Source organism: Trypanosoma conorhini (genome assembly GCF_003719485.1).
Source record: "Trypanosoma conorhini strain 025E chromosome Unknown Tco_14.4_contig_00010, whole genome shotgun sequence".
In the NCBI taxonomy this organism is placed as follows: domain Eukaryota; phylum Euglenozoa; class Kinetoplastea; order Trypanosomatida; family Trypanosomatidae; genus Trypanosoma; species Trypanosoma conorhini.
Window position 1 is genome coordinate 60,916 of NW_021704097.1, and position 19,319 is coordinate 80,234.

The following is a 19,319-nucleotide window of genomic DNA, read 5'->3' on the forward strand; positions in this document are numbered from 1 at the left end:
GGGCCTTCCGGGTCCGAGTCCAAGCACCACAGGCAACCTTCTCTCACTGCGTTTCCCCTGCTTTTTTCGCGCCTCCACCCTTGACTCTGGAAACAGGAACCGAAAGAGCTGCCGACTCGTCACCACTATTTTGGTTTCCGTTGCCTGCGAAGAGACGCAACGGCGACGTGGCCTATTCTTAGAACGCGGCACAGTGTTCTTTTTTCATTTTCCCACTTCCTCCCGCGCCCTTTGGATTTACGCAAAACCAAAGAGAAGAGACCCTTCCACACAGCTGCTAGCGACGAAAGAAAAGTGAGGACGAATGCACAACACTTGTGACACGAGTCCCAACACAGCCCCTAACCCGCAGGAGCTTGTGGGGCCACGCAAGGGACACACGCGCAGAGGTATTAGGTAGTAAGTGAGAAGGAAGAATAGCCCCCACCCCACCACCCCATGTCCAGTGATCAGTCAGCGCAAGGAGAAGGGGGGGGGGAGGGCGGGAGAGTCACATATGTCCTTACCTCACGCTGCTTCCCAATTGATTGTAAAACTCATGCTTATTTACATTGTTTTGCTTCAGCTTGTTCTTTCTCATTGATACAGCCGTGCAATCGCCACAACAAGTATAAAACGGTTCTGCCGAAATCTACTCCAGCAACTATTCTGGGCGAATAAGAGAGGCCTGTTGATCCTGCACTCGATTTCTGGAGATTCGATCTCCCAGCAAGGTATCTATCTTCTTTTGAACAACGCGGTTAATGTGATTCCCATGCAGTATCAAGGAAGATATACGGGAGTTGAGCTGTGTGGCGTCAATCAGGTTGCTCGCGCCCCACTCTCCAATCTCGTTTGCAGACAAGTCAACTATCGAGATGGAGATGCCGTTCACAATGCTCCTTGAAAGCACAACCGCCGCCTCGTTGTCGAGTTTGTTGTCGCTCAAGTTAACCTCGTGCAGTGTGATGGTGGCGGCAATGAGGCTGGCTATGCGCATCCCACCCGTGGAGCCGAGGTCGCAGGAACTGAGGTCAAGGGTGGTCAAGGCGCCGCCCTGGTGCATGATGAGCGTTTTGGCAATCTCGTCCCCGCCAACGCTCCCTATCGGGTTGTCGGAGAGAGAGAGGGAGGCTAAAAACGTGTTATGCGCCAACCCGTCACGCGCCAGGTTGCGCGCCCCCGCCGCCGTCAGCGTGTTGGAGCGCAGATCCAGCGATTCAAGCGTGGAGTTATCCCGCAACATTTCGGCAAGCGCCTCTGTGGCGGCATCGGTGGCGTTGTTGTTGCCTAGAGTTAGTTCTTTCAAAAACTTGTTCTGCTTCACGGCCGTTGCGATCGCCACCACGCCGGCGCAGCCAAGGTGATTCCCGTACAGCTGTAGCGTCTTCAACGGGGAAGCGGGGAGTGCGAGGAGCTGTGCGATGCTCTGGGCACCGCTTGGCCCAATCTCGTTCAGGGAGAGATCAAGCGAGGTGAGGTAGGCGTTCTTTTCAAGGGCGCGAAGCAGCAGACCTGCTCCCTCCTGCCCAATCTTGTTTGCGCTTAGCCCCAATCGAGTCAGAGCGGTGGACATGGAAATCGACTTCAGCAGTTTGCGCACACACCCAGCTGTGAGAGCGTTCCCGCGAATGTCAAGCAACTGCAGCTTGGTAGAGACGTTCACAACGTTTGCCAGGGCGTCGCAGCCCTCCTTGCCAATTTCGTTGTACCGCAGTAGCACATCCCGCACCGCGGAGGATTCCAGCACTGCCGCGATCTTTTGCGTTTGCTCCGGGCCCAGTTGGTTGTCGATCAGGTCGACGACGCGCACAGGGACCTCCGCCTCACGATCCACGATGGCGCGGCAAATTCCCTCGCACATCTCTGGGGTAACGCGCGTCCACGCAACCTCGATCTTGAGCTCCTCCCTGTCGGCCTGCCCAGCCCAGGCACGGCCACGAGCAGGAGCATCCATGGTGCTTTTTTTGCTCGTCCCGGTGCTCGGCGAGTGCGCGGTCATCTTCTACCCACGTGGCACACGACGCAGGCGCCCCGCCGACCGCAACGACCACAGGCGACTGCTGTCCACTCCCGTTTCAGAGTGCGCACTAGCGGGCGCCTGCCGATTGCGCTCGCACGCCTCCGCAGCTCCCAAAGTTCGGGTTGCCTGTCAGCCGCCTTCGCCGCACGAGCGCCGCTCACTTCCCGCAATAACAAAAAAAAAAGGATCGGAAGCATGCAGACTGTTTTCGCAGAGAGCAAGAGAGGAGAGTAAAAACAAGCACGTTGCATTCACACGGTTTGTTTATCGCGCACCCCTCCTGCGTCTTTTCTCTCCAAGCACAAACGGCAAATCATCGAGGATGAAAAAGACAGAAACAATGGGAAAGCGTAGAAACTCTGCACATATACAATGTGCGCCTACATAATTACGTGTTTAGTTGGATCTGTGCCTGCACGAATGTATGCGAAGCCCATGAACCACCGCCACGAGCTGGCCGGGGCTCTCTCGCCCCGCGCCCACACGCCACGTCCCATGCAGCGTTTCTTTTACAGAGTACATCATACGCACAAAGAGGCTCTCTTGGTTTATTTTCATCCCTGGTTGTTTCGGTTGCTGTTGTCTTTTTTTTTTGTGTGTGTGGTGGTTGCCCTTTCGGGTATGCTGCTGGGAAAATGATGGCAGCAGGAGTAGTGAATGTTGTGTGGGGTGGGCAGAGGTGTACGTGCGTGCGTAAATACACCAATACAAAAATGTTCAGAAGCGCGCAGGAGGTGAACGCTGTGGTTCCCGTTGCCACAGCGGCGGCATCGGCAGCGGGCCGCTGCAGAAAGCACACACACACACACACACAAGCATGCACAGACACACACACACACACAGACACATACATACATACATACATACATATATATACATATATATGTGTTGGCGGGCGAGAGAAGCTAAGCAGGTGGTGTGTGTGTGTGTGTGTCCGAGAAGGAAGTGGCACACCTCCTCCGTCCTCGCCCAACACAACCACCAGCGGGAGGACAGCGAAGGAAAACAAAGAGAAAAGAAAAAGAAAAAAAGGCTGCTCATGCGCACAGTAAAAGCAACGAAATTTAAACGAAATAAAAAAACAACAACAACAACGACAACAACAATAATAGTAGTAACTGAAACTACTATTTGATATAAATTTTTTGATGCGCCCAACGCACAATTACAAAGTGGGCCAGTGACACATATGCGTATATGTATATACATTTTTCCAGCCCGTGCACGTCGCGCCTGGCAGGTGAAGTAAGCACAACAAGTGAGACAATGGATGCATGCAATGCGTCCCCCCCCCCCATTCAGCCTCACCGCTGTGCAGAAGTCAAAAGGGAGGGAAGTAGGGATGAAACAAAACAAAATCATAATTAAATAATCCGCAATAGAGGAGGTTTCATATTATCAAGGTATCAACTTTATTAATAGCGTTTTTGTTTTTTCTTCGTTGCTCCCATTACTTTGATATAATTACAAACACTCATTTTATTTATTTTACTTCCGTCTGCGTTTTTCGCGTCTTCAGTCCTCTTTTTTTTGTGTTTTTATTTGCAGCTGCAGCCTCCTCAAATACGCAGATTCAACTAGCGTGTGTATAGTACACATACACAATACACGCCACTATACACCGCACTGCGGATTACGATTATACGCCGGCATTTAGACTCCTGTGCAGCAGTAAAAAAAAAAAAGGATGTTGTTCTCTTCTTCTTTTTTTTTTCTTTTGTGTTCTTCGCCTGCAGAACGCTCTGTCACTAGCGCGACACGGTTTACTTTTTTTGCCTGGTCATTGCCTCCCGCAGCATCGAGTGCAGGACGCCACCCTTGGCGATGTCAAGGACTGTGCCGCGCTGCGGGTGCCGGTACGTGAAGCTTTCCGCCGTCGCAGTGGGGGGCAAGCCGCAGAACCAACGCACAACGTCCCTGCGATCCTGCAGCACCGCCTGCATGAGGGCGTTGGTGCCGTCACTCTGCACCCGATTGGGGTTCGGCACGAGGCCCAGGGACCAGAGCGCCTTAGCTAGTGCCACATTCCCCAGCGCGCAGGCGTTTGAAAATATCGTGTCCCCTCCCGCCCCTTCCACCTGCCAAAAGTCGACCTTCACATTCCCCTCGTTTTTGAGGCGGGAGAGGAGGCCATCCAGCGCCGTTGCTGGGGCGTTTAACGCCGGTGAGCGGAGTACGGCCTCCACGGCCCCCTGGAACAGCGGGACAACTTTGCCTCTGATGCCTGGCGAGGAGACACGGTGGAATGCGTCCAGCACAATGCGCAGCGCCTCCACGCCCGCCGGGGCGGGGTCGCACATAAACGACCGTAACAAACTATCCCAGTGGATGTACTTCATCACCTGCACACAGCGGGGTGACATAATGACAGAGAGCATCACGGTATAGCCGTGAACCACGCAAAGCCCTGGAAGTCCATTAAGCAAGATCGTGTCGAATATCTCTGGAGCGTCGAGCACGTGTAGTATGGTCCTCATCAATGACACATTCCCGGCGGCTACCGGATTGGAATCGTCATCGCCGGTCTCTACCACTTTGGAAATGACCTTGCAGCAGAGTTCAAGACACCTGGAGCTCCTCATCTCCCAGTGGGACGCGTTGAGCTCATAGAGCTCACTCAAACGCTCCTCCACCACATGCTTTTGCTTTTGAAGTTGTTTGGCCTCCAACACATGCGGGCCTTGCGCGAGTAGAGGGGAGTTCAGGGCCCGGTATAGCCCCCGAAGTGCACAGAGCAACGACTCCTCTTCCAACGGGACGAACTCGGGGTCTACATGGGACCCCAACGCCTCATCCGACTCGTCCACCGAAGACACGCATTCGGCGCGAGCGGCCGCTGAAGTCCCAGACGGGCGATGACGCAGCACTTCTGGCGTGGTTTTTGCTTCAGGGACACTCCTCGAGCGCTCTCCGCGTGGCGTGTCGTCTTCATCGGTGTCAGGAGGGGAGCTTTTCACATCATGAATCGGACGCGCCTCTGTGGAAGCGCGATAGGCGTCCGCGCGAATTGGCATACTCTCCTTTGCATCTCCACGTAGTGGCGCCTCTTGCGGCGCCTGCTTCCCTACGCAACCTGGAGGAGCCACGAACATGTTGTCTCCACTCTTCCTGGTGGGCATCGCATCACCTGCGGAGTTGTAGTCCAGATGGGAGTTGGGTGCAGGTTGCATCCTCCCGCTAGACGAGGCTCTGTGCTTCTGCTCCGCCTCCCCGCCCCTCGTGTCCGCTCGCCGCTCCTTCCCCAAGACACCCGGCAGCGTAGGTTCTTGGCCTTCCTTCGTTGCGGTGGGCCGCGCAGGGTTGGAGCCGCGAGCGTCTCCGGGGCTAAGATGCGCCCCCCGCGCTTCCTCCGCTGTCACCGTGGCCTTCCCCGCCGCATAGCCGTGACCGGCGGCAGGCCTACTTCTGGGACTCCCGGCGAGGAGGCCTCGGAAGTCAAAGTTGTAGTCCTGCGTCGTAGCCTGGGAGAGGCATTCTTCCATGTCACCCTGCATTTCCTCCGCATCACTATCTTCATGGACAAAAGGCCTGCGAAGCGAGGAGAGAAACTCCAGCACACCGTGTCGACTGCGTTCCTTCACCTGCGTTTCATGCGTTAGGCGATCGATGGGTTCAGTTGCGATGCAATCGTAGAGCTCAATTAGCGGAAAGATGCGGTAGTTGTCCTCGTCAATTTGGTACTCCAGCAGGTGTCTTGTGCGGAGGTCGGAATGCGTCTTGTAGTACAGCAGAGACAGAAGGCGGACGTGAATGAATTGCGAGTGGCCCCCCTCAATGTAGGGGGAGATGGACTTCTTGCGACACGCCTTGTGACGCCGCAGACGCCGCTGAACATTTCCGCTGACGTTCCCCTTATCAGGCGGTCGCGCCGGCAGAAAGAAGAAGAATACTATAAACATGATCGGCTCCACGGCGAAGAGGGCAATGTGCGGCACAAGCAGGAGCAGGGCCGACAGGGTGTCGACGGCGAGGAGCGTCAGCCACTTCCACACGCTATCTTTCGGCTCATCGACGGAGGGGAGAAACCACACCCGCGAGGTGAAGGGCACCAGGAAGAGGGCCAGCAGGAGGTAGAGGAGGAACGTGTACCAGTGGGACTCAAAGAGGAAGTTGTTGCCGGCAATGGTGAGCTGTATCGCATTGAAGGCGTTCACCAGGGCGATCCCACGCATAGGAAATAGAAAGCGATTCATCCGGGCGTCCTGGAAGAAGAGACTGAGCATGATTGTTCGCACCAGGTTTTGCTGTGACACGGTGGCCGACACGGCGTACACAATAATCAGCACCGCGTAGTAGAGCGGAAACACGGAGGGAAGCTGCAGCCGCACGGAGAACTCCTTCATCACCTCGGAAGGTGCAACCCACACGGGAAAGTTTACGACCACCGTGAGGGTGAAGATGACGAAGTTGACGACGAGCAGCAGCATCACAACGAGCATTCGCTTCGTCCAGCGACGTCCGGAGCAGGGGGCGTAGCGCACAGGCACCAAGGTACGGTAGTTGAAGACGTAGACCCCGTCCTTGGCCATGATCTGACGGTAGACCGTGTTAATCTCGCGTGAGTGAGGAAAAGTCTGCAACGCCTTGGCCGCGTTGTCGACGGCCTCCGGGATGTGGTGACTGACGTACAAGGCGAGCGTCAGACAGTTTTGCGCCACCCCGCAGTTTGGGTACTGCCACGCCAGGCAAATAGCGCGGCTAAGGAAGTTGTCTGCACGACTCATCGTGGCGTCCAGCGAGAGTGCAACCCTGCCTAGGCGGACGTTTGGGTAAAACTGCCGCAGCCGCCGCGACCACGCCTCACACTTGCGCAGCACCTCCTCGCAGAGCGTGGCGCCCTTCTCGAGGAGCGCCTGGGCGGTGTCGGTGTCGCAGCCCAGTGAGGCGGCGCCATCCCCGAGCGCCATGACCGCCAGAACGGTCTGCAGCAGCACAAACCCCAAATGGCAGCCAAAGTAATACGTTTTTAGTGGCGAGCAGTCGGTGAAGGCCAGTTCCACGGAGCCAACGATTTCCTCCGCACAGCCCACCGCCAAGCAGACATTGCCCCACGCTTCAATGTACTTGCCCCGCGCAAAAAAGTGATGGGCGCGATTCAGGTGAAACGGCAACATTTGCCGCACGGAGGCGCACGTCGGAAGATGGCTTGGGTACAATAATCGACCTGCAGGCGTGTTTGCCCGCAGCTTCGCGCCGTCGCTGCCAAGACCTCCAAAAAACGCCGGACAGAGCGAGAGGTATAGTTGTCGCTGGGGCGACAAGGCCGTCTTCAGCAGGGTGGCGGAATCCTCCAGGGCAGTGCAAGCAATAACCATCAGATTCAGCAGCCAGTCACCCACGTCGTAGTTCGATGCCGCGGGGATGGCGCAGCGCAGCACCTTCAGCGCGGCCTCCACGCACCCGATCTGCACAAGCGTCAAGGCATGCACATACTCACATAACACAAAGACGTATTCACGCAGCTGCGCTTCCCCCTCGTACGAAGTCACCATTTGCACCGCCTGCGGAAGTGGCATGAGGAAGGCCGAAATACTGGCGCCCACCGTGGAGACGAAGTGGTTTCCCTCCCTCAGGAGCTCCAGGGCATCCTTCGCCGCAATGGTGCGCTCCCCAATTTCAATCAAAGACATGCAACGCAGGAAGCGGGACATGACCCGCATGTTTGCATCCATGATCCTGAAATTTGACTCTTCAACCGAGAGAAACCGCGTCGCAGCGGCAATAGCACTGCGATAGCGTCGCGTCTTCCACGCCGTGACGGCATTGATGAGGTCAACGTCACTCTCTTCACACTGCAAGAGCAGAATGTCCTCCAGCTCATTCTGGCGAAACTGCTCCGGCACAAGTTTCTGCCGCTGCCGCTGCCGCTGCCGCTGCCAGGCGGGACGCTGAGCTTGGTCCACCACCGCCGCCTCGGGGATTCCCTTCGTGAAGAGTGCAAAGAAGAAGTGGAACCACAAGACGTTTGGGGGCCTGTACTCGCCCCCCTCGTGCAAAAAGAGGGCTATGATGAACCAGCGGTGAATTGAGTCCCAGTCCAGAAAGGCAGCGGCGTCTAACACGGCTGCGTAGTACTCCTCCTCATCCCGTGCTTGTGCGCTTGCCCCCATCACCTCCTCCGCCGCGGCTGGCCCGGTCATCCAGCCCACGATGAGTTGGTTCAGCCGCCACACATAATCCTCCGCGGGGTAGTTTGGGCGCAGACGTCCTTCATGCGCCAAGACGCAGGATGCTATGATGTACGCCTCCAGCATTTTCAGGGCCATGTCCGTGTTCCCGCACATCGTGAGTGCGGCTGCCAAGCAGACGATGTCGTTCCTCGCCCTGCTCAGGCGCTGCGCCTCACCAAAGCAGCCCACCGAGAGGCAACGCCAGGCCTGCGGGACATGCGTGTGGTGCTCATGAACAGCCGCGGCGACACGTTTCCGGACACTTGCGACGAAGGCGGCGGAAGAGGTGTCGTGACGCCCACCGGGTGGCACACGTTTCGCCGCTTCGTCGTGCATTCTCGGTCGCCCCTCTTGCCCCGCTCCGTTCCCGCCGGGCCGAAAGTCCCCTTTTCCTCCTCCTCCCCGTGCGGCTCTTTCCATCACCAACTTTGACTTCGCAGGGATAACTTGCGCCCTCTGCTTCCTGGGCACGTGCAGAGAGACGCACACACAGACAGAGAGAAAAAGAAAGAGAAAAGTGCTTCTTCCCGGCGAGAGCGGGGCGCGGAGACGCACGAAAGAGCGAGAGCAAAAAGATGTCATCGCCACAAGACACAACGAGGAGGGAAGCCGCACGGAGAGGGAGAGAACCAACAAACGAGCAAAAGATCGAGTAACGAAACAACGAAAAGGGAGGGGAGGAAAAAAAAAAGAGGAGGACACGGCGAGGGCAAAAAGGAGACCCTTATATTTAAGACCAATGCGGAGGAGACAAGTAGCGGTGAATCACGAGCTGAGTGGAGAAGTATAAGCACCCCCACCCAAAAAGAAAAGGTCGCCTCTCCCCCAACCAAGCACGCCATCTACAGGAGAAAGCATACGCGTCTGTGTGTGTGCGTGTGTGTGTGTGCACGAGTGTTACACTCACACACGCACACAGAGGCAAAACCAGCAGAAGAAACAAACAACAAGAGCAAGTAAAACAAAGAAAAACTAGATACAGTTTGTGACTGCAGCCAGCTCCTCCTGCACCAGGTCATATTCCCCGCACACGGCACGTACATTTGGGTGCGTTTGGCTATGTTGGCCCGCAAGGGTCTTGAGAAACGACTGTGCGGCGCTGACGCCGTCACGGAAAAAAAGACGGCGCGCCGACCAACAGACGTCCGACGATGAGAGCATGGCTAAGCCCGAACTGCCTCGACGCGCAAGCGCGAGGGACTCCTCGAGAGGCCGAATAACCTCCCCATTGTGATCCACCCTCACGCGCGGGACGCGCGACGTCTGCTCCCACTTCTGCTCGCGCAGCAGAAGAGATTCACCAGTCGACATCACGCGCCGCAGCGCGGCGCTGCAGTACGGCAGGAGCGCGTGCGAAAGCGAGGGACACGAGGCTACGTGTGCAAAGGCGTCATCAAAGAACGGCGCGAGGAGGGCACGCCACTCCGGGCAGTGCGCGCCGCCGGCGGCGTCCGCGAGAGGCGCAAAAAACGCCGCCGCCGTGAAGCACGCCGACACGGCGCCCCGTTGCCCCATAACGGCCAGGGCCTGCCGCAGCATCACCAGCAGTCCGTGCAGCTCCGAGAGGTACGGCAGCAACACGGCAGACGCGGAGGTCACAGAGACCGCCGCAAAGACGTCCGCCAGCGCCCGAAAAACGGCCAGCAGCGCCGCATAATTCTCACCCTCGCCGTGCTGAGGGGTCGCGGATGCGTCGTGGTTGTGCTTCACGCCTTCGAGCAGCGACTGGACGACCTCGTGCGCCACATCACGAAGAGGAAACCTCGAATCCACCCTTCCTGCGTGGAGCCAGGGGTCAAGCGCCGACTCAAGTGCCGCCTCCGTCGACATCTGCACCGCGTCCTCGGCGGCAAGAAGCGCGGGGTTGCGCCGCACCGTGCCTACATTCCCTCCAGTGGCACTCGCAGCAGTGTCTCCTTCGGGGGATGTGGCCGTGATTTCCTCGTGCGCCACGGCAAACGAAGCCAACCCTGTGAAGTAGATGATGTGCAACACCGCAGACGGTGCCCGCATGGGGGTCAGTGAAGCCATCGTGGGGGGAGAGAAGAGTCCGGTGCGCACCTCACCCGCCATGGTCTCTCCACCGCGGCCGGGGCGATAATACAACGAGAGGCACAGCCGGTCGACCCCAAACACGTCTCGTGAGGGCGCGTGGGAGAAGAAGGAGAAGACTCCACCGTCGGACGCAAAAAATGACGCATGGGACAGATCCAAGTGGATTTCCAGCGGCGCATGGTCTCCTGTCAACGGAAGGAAAAACAACGTCGCCGTCGCGCCGTCGCGCTGCTTGGAGGTCCCGAGGAGCAGGAACCCGCACAGGGAACCAGCGACCCAGCTGACGTCGCAAAAAGTCACACCAGAGGGCGTGGCGACGGCGGCGGACGCACACGACATCGTAGCAGGCGCCTTGGCGTTAGAGCCAAGAGCCACCAACCACGCCTTGTGCTCGTTTGGCGACACGGCGCAAAGCACAGCCCCATTGGGACTCACGGAAAACATTGGACTAGCCGATGAAAACTGCGGCACGGGCAGCGTCAAGTTTCCCTCCAAAGATGGTTCAGGGACGTTCGCCTCATCTATGGCACGCGCAAAGAAGGGCGTTGTCGGCCAGCGCTGCATCACGCCAAGGGGGACATGCGCGTCCGCGCGGGGCTTGTTCGGACCCAGGCTCCCCATCCAGGCGCAGGTGGCGTGTGCACCCTCCGTGTCGTCGCCCAAGCTGACCTGAAACACCATTGCCGCCCCATAATCGGTAAGCACCGCCACTTCCACGACGATGGCGTGTGAAACGGAGGCCGCAAAACACAACGGCCGCCGCACAGAGGCCCAGAGAATGAGCTGGTTACACCCCATCGTGGAGGCCGCCGCCGCCGCAGACGCAGCTCCTGAACAAGACATAGGCGCCACCAGAGGCGTTGTCCGAAACGAGGGCGCACGCCGCTGGGCGTCGGCGACGCGAAGCGAGTAGCACTGGATCCTCCCTCCAGGCCCAGAGAAATGGGAGGCAAGTAAAAAGACGGCCCCACCACAGCGGCTTATCAGTACATGTCGAGCATCCTCTGGCGCTGGCAGGAACAAGGCATTGTAGCGAATGGTAACTTCTTTCCCCTTCACACGTGGTAGTGGGCGAAGAATGAGCAGATTCACCTGTGTCCTCGAGGCGCGAAGAAGCATGGCAACCGTTGGCAGACGTTGTGCTCCGGCGCCCGTTCTCTCCCCCGGCCCCATCTTCACGCTGCTGCACTCACTGAAGGCGGAATCCATCACGTGGGCGGGTTGGAGCGGGAACCCGGGCACGGAGTCCGCGGCGGCGCAGGCAATGCGAAAAAAATAAGGCGTCTTCTTCTTTTCGCGCGCCCCGGGAAGACGAGGGCGCGTCGAAGTGTCATGCGCACTGTGAAAAACGAGATCCAGTTTGCCTGTCACGGTGCAGCATCCCCAGTCAAGGGTCGTAGCAGAAGCTGGATCGGGATGTGCAGCGAAAGCGACGCAGTTCTCGCGCGCCTGTATGCGGGAAGGCACACGCTCCACGCGAAGAGGCTCAAACATTGCAATTGCGTCTGCGTAAATTTATGCGTGAGTTCCTAGTCCGAGCAAAGTAAAAATAATAATAATGCAGACGAAATAGGCTCCCTATGAAACTGTCTATGCGCGTCGGTGTCTATGTAGCCAGTAGTAATAATAATACTCACCGTCTATGGAGTTGTATTGAATGTCTTACCTAACCCTGAGCAAAGTCCTCCGCTTACGCAAGATCCCTGTACAGCCCTGGGGCCTCACGGCGCTTGCGGTTCACGGAAAACGTGCGCGGCCCCAACGGCGTGAATGCCGCCTGCGAGGTGACTAAAAATCCCCCTCCACACCCTCGCACCCGCCACAAGAAGGCAGCAGCTGGTGGCAGAGAAGCAAAGCGAGGAAGATTGAAGAAGATGCAAGGGGCAAAATGGGGCGCCGTCGCGCTGCAATGGGCCTGCGCAAGGAGGATTTGCAACGCAACGTGCGAGGAGCTCCCCCCTCCCCACACGCGCACCGGCACCGACAGACATATATACAATTCGGGGTTGGCTTTGCGGCCTCAACAAACGGTAACGTAAGAGCCGTACGCACGCTAATAATACCTCTTTTTTTCTTTTGTTTCTTGGGTGGGGGGTGTAGGGAAGTATTTTGTTTCAGACGCGTTTCAGCGTGTGGGTGTGGAACCCCAAAACAATAACAACTACAACCACCACGGAAGAAAACAAAACAAAACAAAACAAGCCAAAAAAAAGCAAACTGCCTTATCTATGTGTCTGTCAGTGGCAGGAAGGTGTCAAGGAAGTCCTTCATTGAGTGCCCTTGGCATTGCTGTGGGGCTCCGTCGTTGTGCGCACTTTTTCCGCGGTCCCCCTCCGCACTGCGTTCCTGCCATCCCTGCGTTCTATCGCTGGCCCAATGAGGCGCGCACCTCACGAGGCACCGGCACCAGCACCGACACCGCTGCTCCCCACTTCAATGGTGCCGTCCCTCTCTTTTACTGAGCGGTCGTAGAAGCACGCATTGGCGGGGATCGGCTCATCCAGGGAGGAGGTGGAGTAGATGCGCTGATCAACTAAGTGGGACACAACGTCCTCCTCAACGCCGTGCGCCGCCACGAACACATACACCGCCGCACTCGGGTGCCGAAAGAGTGAAAGCTCCACAGTGTCCTCGGTAACGGGGCGAAGAAATACGGCGACGGTGGTGAGTCCACGAGGCTCCTCCACACTCATAACCTCCTGCATCACGTCCTCCGCGCGCTCTATTGTCAGGGACGGTGGCACAGACACTAAGGCTGACGCCGGCACTTGAACCGGCACAATCACGCGTCTACAGTTATATCGAGAGGCGGCAATCAACAGCACATTGATCTCCTTCGCCGTGGGATTTCCTATCAAAGCGGCTACAACATCCCCTCTAAGCGCGTATGGTGCGGCGTTGGGCGGCTGCGGATGTAGTCGTTGAGCTGAAGGCGGAGATCCGGCGCCGTTGGCACCACTTCCCTGCGTCGCCTTCAATGCGTCGGCGTCCACCAGAGGGACTGGCGACAAATCTCGCGAGGTGGGCACTGTGTTGGGGCTTGTGGGGTCCTCCGAGGGGGACCGCGCGCCGGTGGTGTCCTTCTTCAGAAAAGGCCGCACACTCACCGCTGCAGGCAGCGACGTCGCTCCCTCGGCCGCGTGGCCGTTGGCCCCAAATTGCACTGGATGCTTCAGCGTCTCCGCCTCCTCCTCTTCGGCGCCGGCGAAGTTGCTTTCTTCCGCCGCGAGCACGGCCGAGATCTCGGAACTACGCAAAAATGGCCCCCCTCTCTCGTCCCCGTCGAGGACCAAGGGAGGGAATCCCTCCTCCTCCTCCTCCCCCACCTCCGCCGCCCCCAGTCGCGCCTGTCGCCGGGCAACGATGCCGCGAGCAACGGAAATGGCGGAGAAGGAAAGTAACGGAAGGAAAAGTACAAGCGGCACCATCGGCCCCGAAATCACATGCGTTGTTTGAGAAATAATCTCATTCTTGGCACTCTCAAGGCTTCCGAGGGCGCCGGCCCAGCGATCCTTTTGTAGATCAGCGAGGGCAGGAACGCCGCATGCGCACAGCAACTTTTTAACCAAACCTTCAACCATCAACGGAAGCCCGAGACGCGCCCGCTGCATCCATTCCGGCACATTCGGGTAACCTGCCGGCAGGCCGTGCAAATCATGCAATGGAGAAGACTTGTAGCTCACGTGACGCTGAGCCGCAGCCAACGTAATAGCATGCACAACACGACACATGGCACCAATGCCGCCTGATCCGGCGAATACAACAGAGCAAAAAATCAGCGGCCGATGTAAAAAAGAAAAAGCTGATCTCACCTTGCGAGCGACGTTGCCCTCCAGGTAAAAGCTTGCAAAGGTAGAACTTAACTCATCCGATCGCGGGGACTGCGGAAAAGAGGAGTCATCGTAAGTTTGACTGTCATAGGTGCGGGTGTCGTAGGTGTGTGTGTCGAAAGTGCGAGAGTTGTATGTTCTGCTATCGTACCCAGTGGCATACTCGTCATCGTACTGAGATTGCTCCTCATTCAAATACGATCCCGCCGTAAGATCTCTCTCGGACGGTGTATGCTGTGAGGTGAGGAAGGAAGTTTGGTCCTCCATGCGGTTGTTATCGCCTGTCTGACCTCCATCCAACGTATCAGAATAAGCAGTGGAGGTGTTGTGCCCCGACGTGTCCATAATGCTGCTCATCTCCCTATCGCCTTCCTACCCACTAGCCTTAGTTAATAATACAAGGCGTTATTCCTCGCTATCTTACTATGGATATATATATATATATATGTATGTACGTATATGTATGTGGGCGGACGGCTATTACTGTTGGTGTTGCTTTGTTGTATTATATGTCTTTGACTTCTTTTTTCTTTTCTCTTCCCCGCCTCGCCGTGGTGGGCGCTCAGGGACACCCCACACCCACCTCGTGCTCTCGCCCGCTCTGCGTCTCCGTATGTCTCTATCACCTCCGGTATTGCTGAGTGAATGTATGCAGAATATGTTGCACCTGCACGCCCCGCCTCTTAACGGGAGCACTCTCACCCCTCCTATTTTTGTTTTGTTTTGTTTTGTTTTGATGCGTGTGGGAGGCATCAAGCCAGCAGAGACACATAGAAGGAAAGAAGATACAAAAGCAGAGAGAAGGAAGATACAAAAAAAAGAAAAAGTTACGGAGTGGAAAGAAAGCAAAAACAAACAAACAAACAGAGAAAGAGGAACGGGAGAGAAGTGGGGAATGGAAAACGCCCTGCGCATGCAGGGGCCAACAACACCGCTTCTTCAGAAGAGGAGTCAGCAGACAAGGACGACGCGTTGGAACTCACTCCCAGAGGAGGAGGGCAAAATGAAATACTCCACTACAAACACCGCATAGGCTCGCATGGTGCTTGTCATTCCGTATTCATTGTTGCTTTTGTTGCTCTTGTCGATAGGGGGGTGATGTTCATGCAATTTTTTTTTTCGCTTCTCTTTATAAGGAGAACACGCCGCTTTCTGCGCCCTCTGCCCGTCCAAGGCACACAACGGCCCATCTCCCGCTTTCGCCCACATTCCTTCGACGCGCAACAGCAGCGGCTTTTTCTTTTTCTTTTCGTTTTTCCCCTTTTTCCAGAGGGCTTGATGTTCACCCCCTCCCGCCCTTCCGCTTGCGCGTCCTCTTGCCTTCAGTGCGGCCGGGCGTCAGTTCCCCCAGCTTGGCGAGCGCGAGCGGCTGTGGCGCCTTGGCCGCGACGAAGTGCGTCTCCGCTTCCGCCACCGCCGCTGCTGCTGCGACGTCGTGGAGGAGCGCCTTCGACGTGGAGCCGACGACGACGAGGAGGAGGAGGAGGGGGAGCGTGAGTGGCGTCTGCGTCTACGCGACGGGGAAGGCGAGGGCGAGGCGGAGCTCCACGGAGAGCGCCGCCTATCCTGCCGCCCTGCGTGCCGCTCGTCCTCGCGGCGGCGGCGCCGATGCTCGGGCCGCGCGCTCTCCCTCTGCCGCCACCCGTCGCTGGTGTCACTGCGGGGTAGGCGCGCCCGGGGGTCCCTACGCTCCGGCGGCCGTGGCGCCCTCTCCGCCGCCCGCCTGCCGTAACCGCCGCCGTCGTGCCCGGGGCCGCCGCCGAGCTTGGCAAAAGACACGTTGATGCGGTTGCCGTCCATAACGGTGCCGTGCAGATGCACGTAGACCAGCTTGGTGTCCTCCAGCGTGTCACCGGCGACCTCTGCCCTGCCCGTGGGGCAGGAGAGCCAAAGCACAGGGGAGGGCATCGTCACCCGCCGCACCTTCGCAAAGGGCTCGATGAGCTCGCGTATGTGGGCCTCCGTGACGCTAGTGGGCAAATTAGACAGCCGGGCCACCACATCCACCGCCATGGTTCTGGGGACTGTTCTTCTTTTTTGTTTATTTCAGTTTTTTTTTTTTCGTGTGTGTGCCGACACGGCGACGGCGACGGGGTCGGGGTCGGGGTCGTTACGGGAGGAGGAAAGCGAGGAAGGCATTGCCACAAAGAGCGAAGAAAAAGACGAGAACAAACACACGTCAAATGCGCAGGCCCCAAATAATTCATGTGCACACACGCACACGGAGACAGACAGAAAGAGAGAGAGAGAGAGAGAGGCAGAGAAAGGGAAAAGCACGCGCACGTGTGGATCACTTGAGAGACGAGCGACTGCAGCAGGGACGGGAAACAACAACATCCCCACAGGTGCGTTGTCTGCTTGGTTGTTTGTCGTGTTGCTTCACCCCAAGGCAGGAGCTAAGGCTAAGTACAACGTAACGAAAAACAAAAACAAAAAAGAGGCCAATTCAAGTCCCACCTGCCTCCTGGGCCGCACAATTCACGATGAACTCATTGGAAACACTCCTGTGTCTTGGACAAAAGTTCCTGGTAGACCTCAGTGGAGCGTATCTGCGGAAGAAGCACAAGCAACCCGCCTACAAAATGGCCCTGTGAACGGCACCCTATCAGGGTGAGCATGCAACACCCATCGAGCGCCTGCACCACCGTGGCGTCGTGGTACTGGAGACTGATGTACGCCGGGACGCCCAGCTGCAGCTGTTCCAAATTTTGAAAGCAGCGCGCCCCACTGAGCACCACATTGCTCTCAATGGTGAGGTCATCGTCGCCGCCGTACGAGGCATCGTGGGCCGCGCCCTCCTGCCCCTCCGGCAGTTTGGGGGACCCAAAGCAGGCCATGATGGTGTTCCCCTGACGGTCCGACACCACCACCTGCGTGAGGAGGCGCAGGTTGATGAGTTGGTTAAAGTACTGCTCCACCGCCGTCACAGGCCCCTCCATGTCTCCTTCCCCCTGGTCTCTATCTCCCTCTCTGTGTGTGTGTGTGTGCTTGAGTAGGTGGTCGTCTTCGCCCTCGCGCTGCGGACACATTTTGTGCGGGGAGGAGGGAGAAGAAGAAAAAAAAGCGGGCAAACGCACAGAAGGGATTAAAAAATGGGGCCTATGGCGTGGGGCACGCCTCTCGCCCATTGGAGCCATCCGCCCAACCTCCAGCCCACGCAGCGGCCGCAGAGAGAAACAATTACACGACGAGGGAAGTGCGACGAGCAAGGCGATCAGAAAAATATCTCCTCATCAAAAGATTTGTTTACACGAACTTCCGACAGCCCTGCGTGTGCCGCGTCCACAGCCGGCCCCTCAGCCGCAGGGGTCGACGTCGCCGCAGCGACGGTGCTGGGAGGCTTTTTAAGGTAATAGTTCAGCAGTGTGTGCTGCGCCGCCTCATTCATGGCCTCCATGAGAGACTCACCTTTGCCCTGGCCAATGCACCGCCTCCCCGCGTACAGGCGGCACACCGTATACTCCACCTGTCTAAACTGCTGATGTGCATACAATGAGGCATATGGATTGGTTTCATGCACCTCTGTCACACTGCGAACAACCTGATCCACGTCGATGGGCGCCGACGACAACGCCTTCGGCACATTTGGATCGTAACGGAGTATAATCTGGGTCTCCTTAAAAGCGTTTTGTGGGCGTATGCAGTGCAGCATCGCCGGTGGTGCCACCTTGTGATGCCGTGTGACGCGGTAATCGTCGAAGATGTCATCACGGAGACTCTGCGTCGCATGTGCCCCACCGCTAGATGCAAACTGATCCCGGCGGGCATCCGCACGAGTATTTAACGGGTGCGTCTGTTCAGATAGCACCTCCAATTCATCTTCGGTCATGTGCCGAAGCTTCTCCAGCTCCTGCTGGATGCGTGTCGCCAGCATCTGCTGCCGCTCACGCGCTTCCGTGGGGCCCAATTGAGACGAACACGCGTCGCTTTCCGTTACCGTTGGCTGTCGGAGCGCCTCCGCCGCTTGTTGGGCGGAGTCCAGCACCTGCGACACGTGCAGGAAGGAACCCAATTGACTGCAAAACAACTTTTTGATCAGCGGCTGCAGGCGAACGCCATCACCCGATTGCTCAGCCATTTCAATGAAAGCAACAAAGGCAAATATGGACCCTCGAATCCACTCCATGCGCGGCAGCAGATCCTCCTGGTGCACGGGAAAGAGCTTAAGTCGCCCCGCGGCAGAGCGAAGGACCCCCCGCCAATACCATCTTCGCTGCTGCGGAACACCGTTTTCAATGCGCTGCAAGTGCGCAGCCGCCTTGCGGCGTGCGACTTTAAAGCGCTCCGTCAGCACGTTCAGCTCTCGCCACATACTTATTTCTCCACCCACGTTGCACATGTCTGCAAACCCCAGACGCAGCGCCACACGTCCACACGCCAAAAGCCCACAACACTCGTGAAGAAGCGCCTGCAGGTGTTTTGAGCGAAGACGCGGAAACGCCTCTTGAGCCGTACTCGCAATGCATGTTTCAACGAGGGCCTTCCCCCGATTTGCAAGAATGCCGTGGACAGGAGAATCCAGTGGAGTGTTGTCCAGCATGCGCCAAATGGTGTCGATGTCCCGCAGCGTCAACCCCTCGGCGGCGCCAGCGGTGTGGGCGTCCCCTCGCGACATCGCCCGCGATGCTGAAAGACCAAGGGCGCACAGGGGCGAGTCATGCCTACAACGCTCGGGCACCTGTGGGCCTCCCGGCCCTGACACCGCATGGAACGAGGAGGATGACGCGGATGACGCCGTCGCCTCTTTTAGCAGCTCTTCCAGAGGTCGCAGGTACTTCGGTGTGAGGGACTCGGCCTCCAAGAAAAGCCCATCCTTCTCACACACCTCAAGCATGAGGCGAAAGGCGTCCCCCACACTGCGTTCTGCAGGCACCGTCGCGAGTGCAATTGAGCCGCGCCGCTCCACCACCCTTCTTAGGCGTCGCTGGTCCTTGTACTTCTCATATGCGGGGTTATTTGACCGCAACGCGCTGTGCACATCGCTTGGGTTCACGGGCATCACTAGACGCCGTGGGCGAAAACGTGGACGGTACTCCACACCACCCGCTCCGGCGCTCGTCTTTGGGCGCAGCAGTGCCAGGCATCGCCGCATCCGTGCTAGCAGACTAAAGTAAAAAAACAGAGGAGGAGAAAAAGGTGGGGGAAAAATGACAGCAACACACACACACATAGAGAGGCAGAGAACGAAAAAAAAAAAAAGTGGTACCGATGCGCTCTATCGTCTGACCCTTCTTGAAGCAAAAACGACGGAGCTCCACGAGG

General features: G+C 57.5%; 7 protein-coding genes across 7 annotated transcripts, besides 14 other annotated features; all 7 read right to left on the reverse strand.

Moving 5' to 3' along the window:
- Positions 1 to 643: 643 nt before the first annotated feature.
- Positions 644 to 1,981, reverse strand: Tco025E_00466 (putative leucine-rich repeat protein (LRRP); the record flags this gene model as incomplete). Its single annotated transcript, XM_029367408.1, has 1 exon — positions 644 to 1,981. One exon carries the CDS (start codon positions 1,979 to 1,981, stop codon positions 644 to 646), a length of 1,338 nt encoding a protein of 445 aa, XP_029232481.1.
- An 815-nt stretch (positions 1,982 to 2,796) lies between these two features.
- Positions 2,797 to 2,850: a microsatellite.
- Positions 2,851 to 2,886: a microsatellite.
- A 29-nt stretch (positions 2,887 to 2,915) lies between these two features.
- Positions 2,916 to 2,936: a microsatellite.
- A 64-nt stretch (positions 2,937 to 3,000) lies between these two features.
- Positions 3,001 to 3,031: a microsatellite.
- Positions 3,032 to 3,079: 48 nt separating this feature from the next.
- Positions 3,080 to 3,111: a microsatellite.
- A 581-nt stretch (positions 3,112 to 3,692) lies between these two features.
- Positions 3,693 to 3,730: a microsatellite.
- A 35-nt stretch (positions 3,731 to 3,765) lies between these two features.
- On the reverse strand, positions 3,766 to 8,508 carry Tco025E_00467 (uncharacterized protein; the record flags this gene model as incomplete). Its single annotated transcript, XM_029367409.1, has 1 exon — positions 3,766 to 8,508. The coding sequence occupies one exon, from the start codon at positions 8,506 to 8,508 to the stop codon at positions 3,766 to 3,768; it is 4,743 nt and encodes a 1,580-aa protein (XP_029232482.1).
- Positions 8,509 to 9,034: 526 nt separating this feature from the next.
- Positions 9,035 to 9,061: a microsatellite.
- An 83-nt stretch (positions 9,062 to 9,144) lies between these two features.
- On the reverse strand, positions 9,145 to 11,721 carry Tco025E_00468 (uncharacterized protein; the record flags this gene model as incomplete). Its single annotated transcript, XM_029367410.1, has 1 exon — positions 9,145 to 11,721. The coding sequence occupies one exon, from the start codon at positions 11,719 to 11,721 to the stop codon at positions 9,145 to 9,147; it is 2,577 nt and encodes an 858-aa protein (XP_029232483.1).
- Positions 11,722 to 12,374: 653 nt separating this feature from the next.
- Positions 12,375 to 12,444: a sequence feature (A-rich).
- Positions 12,445 to 12,617: 173 nt separating this feature from the next.
- Tco025E_00469 (uncharacterized protein) lies at positions 12,618 to 14,414 on the reverse strand (the record flags this gene model as incomplete). The annotated part of the gene is made up of 1 exon (XM_029367411.1): positions 12,618 to 14,414. One exon carries the CDS (start codon positions 14,412 to 14,414, stop codon positions 12,618 to 12,620), a length of 1,797 nt encoding a protein of 598 aa, XP_029232484.1.
- Positions 14,415 to 14,486: 72 nt separating this feature from the next.
- Positions 14,487 to 14,522: a microsatellite.
- A 246-nt stretch (positions 14,523 to 14,768) lies between these two features.
- Positions 14,769 to 14,793: a microsatellite.
- A 28-nt stretch (positions 14,794 to 14,821) lies between these two features.
- Positions 14,822 to 14,931: a sequence feature (GA-rich).
- A 464-nt stretch (positions 14,932 to 15,395) lies between these two features.
- Tco025E_00470 (uncharacterized protein) lies at positions 15,396 to 16,070 on the reverse strand (the record flags this gene model as incomplete). Its single annotated transcript, XM_029367412.1, has 1 exon — positions 15,396 to 16,070. The coding sequence occupies one exon, from the start codon at positions 16,068 to 16,070 to the stop codon at positions 15,396 to 15,398; it is 675 nt and encodes a 224-aa protein (XP_029232485.1).
- A 14-nt stretch (positions 16,071 to 16,084) lies between these two features.
- Positions 16,085 to 16,119: a microsatellite.
- A 16-nt stretch (positions 16,120 to 16,135) lies between these two features.
- Positions 16,136 to 16,167: a microsatellite.
- Positions 16,168 to 16,281: 114 nt separating this feature from the next.
- Positions 16,282 to 16,327: a sequence feature (GA-rich).
- A 219-nt stretch (positions 16,328 to 16,546) lies between these two features.
- Tco025E_00471 (uncharacterized protein) lies at positions 16,547 to 16,996 on the reverse strand (the record flags this gene model as incomplete). Its single annotated transcript, XM_029367413.1, has 1 exon — positions 16,547 to 16,996. The coding sequence occupies one exon, from the start codon at positions 16,994 to 16,996 to the stop codon at positions 16,547 to 16,549; it is 450 nt and encodes a 149-aa protein (XP_029232486.1).
- A 275-nt stretch (positions 16,997 to 17,271) lies between these two features.
- On the reverse strand, positions 17,272 to 19,149 carry Tco025E_00472 (putative spliced leader RNA PSE-promoter transcription factor PPB1; the record flags this gene model as incomplete). Its single annotated transcript, XM_029367414.1, has 1 exon — positions 17,272 to 19,149. The coding sequence occupies one exon, from the start codon at positions 19,147 to 19,149 to the stop codon at positions 17,272 to 17,274; it is 1,878 nt and encodes a 625-aa protein (XP_029232487.1).
- Positions 19,150 to 19,319: the final 170 nt, after the last annotated feature.